Raw genomic sequence first — 8,131 nt, 5'->3', positions numbered from 1 at the left:
TTTTTTTTTTTTTTGGGGGGGGGGGGGTTACCAATAACTTTCAGTTGAAGTATTTCTATATTTTTAATTAAACCTCATTTGTGCTGGTGTTTGAGTTGTGCTAAGGCAGGTGCGGGCAATTATTTTGACTGGAGAGCTGCTTAATGAGTTTTGGTCAGCTGTCAAGGTTTGTGAGGGTAGCCCTGCCCCTTGGTTGCTATCTGGGGACCAGAAGTCCTGCCCTAACCCCACACCTTTGCCACTGGAAGTCCCTTCCCTTACCCCTTTTGGGAGGTGGGGTTGCTATCTTGGAACCAGAAATAAAACAAATCTATACTAAGTGAAATATTTACCATAACTTATTTTAATTTTATTTTTTTTAAAAAGTCCCGATTTATTTGTGTTTGCGTAGTATAGGTAGAGATGATTGTATGATGGCTCAAAAATAAAGTCTTGCTTTTGTATATAGTGTGTGTGGTGTGGTTTGTGGCGGGGAGTAAGTGTGTATGGTGTGAGGGGTGTATGTATTTTGTAGGGGGGTATTGGGTATGTTGCGGTTTGTGTGAGTCTCGGGGAGCCCCATGTGATGAGAGATGGGCCAGCCTGCCTCTGCTCCTTGCTGTCACATGCAGCTCCCTGAACTGGCCGGAGCTTCATGCTGCTGGGTGGCTGCACCTGCATGTATCATGAGCAACCCAAGGGCCCACTGGCTGCAGCTGCTGCCATCAGCAGCATGGGCTGTGCACCATGGAGGAGAGGTCCCCACACCCTCCCCTCCCCACCTTTCCTCACATTCCACATACACTCATACCCTGCCCACCCAAGCTCTCCACTCCCACCAGCCCCATAATCCATATGCCCGCCCAACTGCAGCTTCTCCTGCCCGCTGCTGCTTCCCTACCTGCTGCAGCAGGGATAGGAGTTGTCATCGCTGGAGTTCAGGGAAGCCAAGCAGGCCCCTGGTGCCTGCAGCAGTAATGGGAGCGGCCCTACCTGGAAACTGTGCTGTAGGTCGGGGGCTCTCCCGTGAATGAAGATTGGAGCAAGGTGGGCGGGCAAGGGGTGGTACAATTAGTGGGTACCCACAGGCTGGACGAAATTGCCTGATGGGCTGGATCCTTCCCATGGGCTGTATTTTGCCTGCCCCTGTGCTAAGGTAACCCATGTGCTAATCATGCACCCTTAATTACAGATCAACTATTAATGAAAGGAAACGTAAGAAAACTTCAAATCAAAAAGCAAAAGAAGAATATGAGAAAGTAAAGACTGAACGTGCTAAGAAGAAAGAGGTAAATCATGAACTAAGATCTCGGGAACTGTTCAGATTGAAGGGAGGGGGGGATGGTAATGGTGTCACTCTGTCAGTCTTGTCTGCTTGACATCATGTTAACCTGCATTTCTGAGTAGCATTTAACATTATATCATTATTCGGTATTGTGTGACATGGCGTTTCTTAGGTTTAGGTTCTCCATTACTTTATTAAAACCGAATAGGCTCATCATGCTATATTCACACTTGACAAGACTCGGATAACTCCCTTTGCTGTTTGGCTTGATTGCCCTACTAGGCTATGCTATATTCTTGGGATACGAGTCCCTCTTAATTAAGAGGAAGAAACAGTAATATTGCGCAAGTACTATCTACTTCTGTTAATTTAAATGTTTCTCAATGTATATCCAGCAGGTTGTTGTTGTTTTTTTTTTTTATACTCGGTTCTCTTTTTTTACTTACATACTCAGTTAGTAGACAGTGTTAGCGCTTGAGACTGGAATTCTTAAAGTGGCTCACTTTGACAAGTTGACACTTCAGGCCTTATTTGTTGAAGATCCTGGTTATTTCTGTCATTATTGAATATCTCAGTTAATGAATTATGAGATTAGTAGAGCAGTTTACTCCTTAGAGCTTTTGCTCCAAGCTCTCTGCAGCTCTGACAGCTGTTGCTGTTGTGTTATGTTTAATCTATGTCCTGAAGTACTTTTCTTTGAACAATAAAGGCTAAGATGAATCATAAAGTGAAAGCTGAGATTCTGGAGCACAAAATGGCTACCCTTGTAAGAATTTTATGACTGGCTGGTGAAAGCAGCCTGGAGTTATGTAACTATTACAAAAATACTAAAATATGCACAGTCATTTTATTGGTGGGATACAGACACAATCAGAAGTATTATTTGCACTGTTTATTAAAGGAAGAGAAATCAAAACATGTTGCAGAGCTCAATTAATTTAGCTTTTCCATATATTGTGGGTGTCAAAAAGTAAGTTTCAGTAGAGGTTACAATATTTTCAGATCTATAAAACAATAGAACATGTTTGTCTTGAACACTAAATTTACTCTTGGCTCTTTGCTTTCCCCTTCTCTTTTTCTTCTACTTGTAATGAATCAGAAAATAAATGAGGGCATGTTCTCATTCTGTTTGATCAAAACAGAATGTCCTGGCCTAATCCCCACTCCGTTTGCTAGTAGGCTGGACTTCCAGGGTTTGGGTTTCTCCAGCATCTCAGTTGAAACCTATTGTTGCTTTGCAGCTGAGCTACGAGCTTCAGTTTCTAAACAGATGAAATACTCTTGCAAAGTAAGCAACTGTCTGGCCCCGGGCAGGCATTGCCTTTATAGCTCAATTCATGTGTTAATATGCCACGTGGCCAGCAGATTTATGAAGCCATAAAATTCTATGTATGTTATACAATATAAAGGATCTTTGTAGCTGGTTTGTATAGTGTCTTAACTTGAACATGTAGCATGGTCCTTCCCCATACTGACAATCAGCTGACTTAGTATCCAGTAGGCCTGTGTGAAGCAGCAAATATTCGCTTCGGATTTGTCTGATTTCAGAGGGACAGTGATTCGATTCGGTCATGCCCACATCCTGCACCCCTCCGCCCCAGCTGGGCAAGCAGCACCAGCACCTGCATCATGTGCCCAGCTGGGCAAGTGGCAAGCTATGCCCTGCTGCCACTTTGTGACTTGCCCTGCTGGGGTGGGGTGGGGAGGTACAGGATGAGGGCACAGCAGTGCTGGGAGCAGGGGCTATGCCCTGCTGCCACTTTGTGATTTGCCCTGCTGGGGTGGGGTGGGGAGGTACAGGATGAGGGCACAGCAGTGCTGGGAGCAGGGGCTATGCCCTGCTGCCACTTGCCCCCTTCTGCCCAGAGTGAGTTGCACCTGCATTGCAGCCTCCCCTCTTCCCTGCCCCAGCTGGGCAAGCGGCAACAGGGCATAGCCCCCACTCCCAGTGCTGTCGCACCCATGTCCTACACCCCAGCTGGGCAGCCTGTTCCAGCCCCATTCCCTTCCTCGCTGTGGGGGCATTGATCTGCCCCTCCATGCCCCTTCCCTCCCTGTTCCACCCACCACAACAGACTTAACAGCTGGAGAAAGCTGTATCCAGCATGGTGAGGACTACTGCCTGTTTAGTCTATGGCTGAATCTCCAAAGTGGCTCAGAGTCTTTTCCGAATTGATTTAGAGGCTTCCAATTCAATTCATACCTTTTAATTGGTCTCCCAGTTCAATTCGGATGCCAAATCACGTTGAATCTCCTCCAAATTGAATTGGCTACTGAAGCTTCACACAGCCCTAGTATCTAGAGCAGGGCAGCCCTGGCACAGTTGGAGACTCAAGGCTATTCTGGTCCCCATGTTGAAAAATAACTGATATGTCAGTATGGGTAATGGGACACCCCAGAACCTCCAACCAGTACTGCCCAGGGGTGAGCATTTGCTAGACTGAGAAACCAGTTAGCTCCTCCCCCCACAAGTTGTTTCAGGCTGGCCAACCTGCATCCAGGGTTGTAGGGCTGCTAACGCATGGCTTTGAACTTGTGGAGCAGGGAGGTACAATTGGCTCCCTCCCCACCTGGCACTTGCAAAGGTATGTAACAGCAGCCCTGTGCAGGACTGCACCATGCACTCCTTTCAGTTTGCACACGTAGCGGGGTTCTAGATCCTGATAAGAGCGTGATTTGAATCTAGTCCCAACATTGTGCATCCGCCCTTCACGTATACATCATAGCAGGAGATGTGATTGTTGGGACTGGGGATGAGATACCAGCGCAGCATTAAATTAACATCTGCCAGGTGCCTTGGAATGCATTTGAGTCTGGAGTCCTGTGCATGTGAACCTATGCTGAGCACGACAGCACCATAAAACAGCAGCACCTATGTGGAAATGTGTACTTTGGTTTTGCATTTGCATTTGCATTTGCATGGCTTTGGCACAGGGCCATCTCAAAGGGTCTGAGATAGCATTTTTACACATGCTTCCAACGCAACGCTGGGCACTTTTAATTGGCAATCCATGCTAATTAAAGTGCTTGGCACTGCATTGGGTACAGGTATGTAAGTGGCATAGTGCATGTCAGTGCTGAGAAAATGGCGGCAGTACACTTTGAACTAAAGCATGTCAAATGTGTTTTACTTCAAAGCGCACCGCCCACCATTTTCTCTGTACCAACACATGCTTCACTGTTTACATACCTGCACCCAATCCAGCAATGTGTGCATCAGTTACATGCTCCAGCAGACTCTGTTTCCAGCATGTTGGGGCAGACTTTCCACATGTGCGCAAGTGCCCAGGATTACTGGGACGTATCTCAGGGTTCTAAGTGACTCCATTTGAAATGCTTTAGGAATTGGTCTGTGGTTTATTTCTGAAGACTTTATTTTACCCCTGCTGAGTTTCTTTATAGAAATTTTCTGAGTTGCCAGCTTATTTGGCTGAGGTGCTTGAAAGCCTGCAGACTTCTCACCTGTCTGTTCTTTCTGGTGCTAAACAGTGATGTCAAGCACTGCTGGATAAGCTGGTTCTGCTTACAGCTAAGATATTATTGCAGCAGGTCAGGGTCTGAGACAGCATTCTTGCATACAAAAGGCAGTAACAGATCATGGAGGGACATTCATCTGTGACAGAATGTTGGCACCTGTTGCATGCTGCAGTTACTTCAGATTTTCCTTATGCAGACTAGCATTTGTGGGAGCGTAGTGTTATTCATATGTAGCTTGCTAAACTACATGGAGCTCTTGGAGAAAGTCGCCCCAGTACTCCAGGGGGAAATGGTCTTGAGATGCAGCTGGTTTGCAGGCCTAGTAGAGGTGATTTTTTTTTTAAATGAGATTTGATTGTTACTGGGGTTGGGTCTTGGTGAGCAGAGGAACAGAACTGGAGGCATATCTATAGCATAGAAACCTGGAAATCAGGGATGTCTAGTGCACTTCTGCTCTTGCAGTACAATTTTAATATGGATGAGGAAATGGAGTGCTCTGTAATGAGGTGTGTGTGTGTGTTATTTATGGTAAAAGCATTGATATTTACTAAAAGATTTGGGTGCAGTGCCCTTTTTTCTTCTCTTTTAAACCAATATGCCAGGGTATTGTACAACTAAATATATTAATGAAAACAAAAGTGTAAAAGTAAGTAAATATATGCCAAGGATTAGTGCCAGGTGTCCAACTACCTGGTCACAAATAACAATTTAAAAAAATTGTAGATCTTAGTGTCATGAGCATGCTAATGGCACCTCCTTATTAACCATTGGCTACACATACATTGAATGGGAGGGGTGATGAGAAGGAGCCCTGGGAGACCCCACAGGAGACAGGTCCTAAGGGAATGATGTGCACTTACCCCATTGCTACCTTCTAGGAGAAGAGTGGCAAAATACAGCCCATAGGCTGAATCCTGCAGACCAAGGCAATTTGTCTGGCCTGCAGTGGGTCCCTTGGCCCCACCTGGTCTTCAGACAAGGGGCAGCCCAAGCTGTGGTGCATGGAGTTGGTCCTGCTGCTACTGGACACACAGTAGAGCTGGAACAGCATGGCACCTGAACTGTTTCCCAGTAGCTCCAGCGGTGGCTTCTTCCAGCTACTGCTGCCAGACCCAACCCCGCTGCCCAGGCATCCCAGCCTATCTGCCAGAAGCAGGACCTGTGTGGGCAGGGCACATGGCCAGGCATCTGAGATAGAGCTGCATCCAGAAGCAGGATAGGCAGATAGGGTTGGGGCATTGGGGTCAATCACGGGGCAGTGACAGTACAGGGCTGGAGTCTGAGCACAGCTGTGATCATCTGCCCACACAGCCTTGTGACAGGCACTGTGGTTCCATGGGCACGGGCATGCAGGGAGCAGATCGTGGCTCTGTCACTGCCCAAAGATCTCAGACCTGCCTACCCACCCTGCTCCCGGATGCAGCTCCCTGCCCACCTGTGGCCCAATCCCATCTGCCTGCCTGTGCACCCTGCCTGCGTAGGTCCTGGTTGGTCTCCATAGAGAACCTGGGATTGTGGGGCTGTGACTGTACAGGGCTAGGGCCTGGGCCAGGGTCATGATTAGCACCCTGCACACCTCTGCTTGTGGAACCAGCACCTGTCACAGGGCCGTGTGAGCAATGAATTGCAGCCCTGGGCTGTCATCACCCCGTGAGCCTGATCCCAGCCTTGGCCTTGCCCATCCTGCTCCCAGATGCCACTCTGCTGCCCACCCACGATCCCATTCCATTCTCCCAGCCAAGCACAGGGCCCTCCTAGGTAGCTTTGAGCTGTGTTGGGAGGGGCAGAGATGCTGACCTGGCCTGCAACAGCTCACTAAAACCTTGTAAGTGGCCCTCCGTCCCAAATAATTGTCCACCACTTTTCTAGGGCTTCTCTGCTTGAAAAGAACAGAATCAATTTAAACCAGTCTCTTGAAAACCTGCCAGGACATGCAGACACTTTACAAGCACGTCATGGTCAGCTGTATGAAAGGCTGCTGTATGGTCAGCTGTATGGATTGTATGAGAAGTGGGTGGCCAAAAGAGTTGTGCTTTTCTGGTCAGTACCACTAGTTTCCATCAGTTTTTACAATGGTAATGGTTTTTGTGTTTTGGGTTTTTTTTTTTTAAATAAAGTAAACAGGTGTGGGAACAGAGAATTTAGTCTTTACTTTTAGTTGGTCTTTTCAGCAGCTTTTGAGATTTTTATTTAGAAATGCTTGCTTGGGTTATTCAGACTTAACTCTTTTTATACATCACAAAACACTATTGTTGCTAAATTAAGAAATATAATTTCCGTTGCAGAAAATGATTTTTAATGTGCGTGTTTTGTTTGTACAAAACAGTCTAAAACCTATTTGTGCAATGAAAAGTATGTAATGCTTATTTGATAAATTAGCATCTCTTTATATGCATGCTGCTGTAAAGACATCTGTTTCTGTGGCCTTTACAATGTTTCATTTCTGAGAAATTCTATCAGAGCCAACCATCCAAATAAAGTGAAGCATGTTTTTAGTCTGATTAGAGACAGCTTCACATATTTTGATGAGACATGATTTAAGTGAAACAATCTAGTTGGCATGCTTATCAAAATGTAATTTGCTTCAATAATTGATTCAGTGTAAAACAAAATATCTGTATTGGCACCTAATTTAGGGCTAGGACCTGAATAAGACTGTGATACTTTATAAAGATTTTTGTGTATTGCTGTTTTGTATTTTTGAATGCCTTCCAGGACTGTATTAAACAACATGACTAACATCTGTCACATGTCATGTGTTTTCTCATCCTTTTCACAGGGGGAAGAAGTGTGAACAGGAGTGACTCATTTACTAGGGCTTGGTTTTTTTCTCCTTTGTGTAGTTTTGGTTAATATTCATGTTGCTCTGTGTATGCTAGGCAAAATAGGTTAAAGAAGTGTGCTTTCCACTTGAAACAGGTGGTAAAAATGATTCTGGTAGTACTTTTGGGAAATTCATTTTATGATTTTGGGCTAACCTGAAGAATGTTGCATCTCATTTTACGATTTTGGGCTAACCTGAAGAAAGTTGCATCTCCTGCACAAATATACTTAACCTTTACTATGGCAAGTTTTAAGGCAAGAACAGAAGTTCTGTTATGGCTTTTGTTCTGGAATTTTAGGCAAACATCATTTGATATATAAGAGTTGTATATATCGGTGGTTGTGGCCCTAACAAGACAATAACTGATGTTTATGGACATGTTTGCATCTTGTAAAAATCACTGTTGAGGTACAGAGTGATTATATTTACTCTGGTTTAATCACAGCACTTACATTTTGGCTATTTTTATTTCAGGCAGCAGAGAAAAGGAAACAAGAAAGAGAAGAAGCCCAAAGGCTCTATAAACAGAAGAAAATGGAAGCTTATAAAATACTAAGGAAAAGGAC

The 8,131-nt window shown here is 45.2% G+C and overlaps 1 protein-coding gene across 1 annotated transcript in view; it reads left to right on the top strand.

The window, feature by feature from the left end:
* CCDC59 (coiled-coil domain containing 59) overlaps positions 1-8,131 on the top strand; it is a 29,695-nt gene that overhangs the window by 16,087 nt on the left and 5,477 nt on the right. The window contains exons 3-4 of the mRNA XM_019514807.1: positions 1,172-1,268; positions 8,040-8,131. Of these exons, the coding sequence (XP_019370352.1) occupies positions 1,172-1,268; positions 8,040-8,131 (189 nt within the window). The remainder of the gene's footprint in view (positions 1-1,171; positions 1,269-8,039) is intronic.

The sequence above is a fragment of the Gavialis gangeticus genome, unplaced genomic scaffold (assembly GCF_001723915.1).
Source record: "Gavialis gangeticus isolate Ggan-Ray unplaced genomic scaffold, GavGan_comp1, whole genome shotgun sequence".
In the NCBI taxonomy this organism is placed as follows: Eukaryota; Metazoa; Chordata; order Crocodylia; family Gavialidae; genus Gavialis; species Gavialis gangeticus.
The sequence above is the reverse complement of the archived record's forward strand: the minus strand, read 5'-3'. Positions and strand labels throughout refer to the sequence as shown.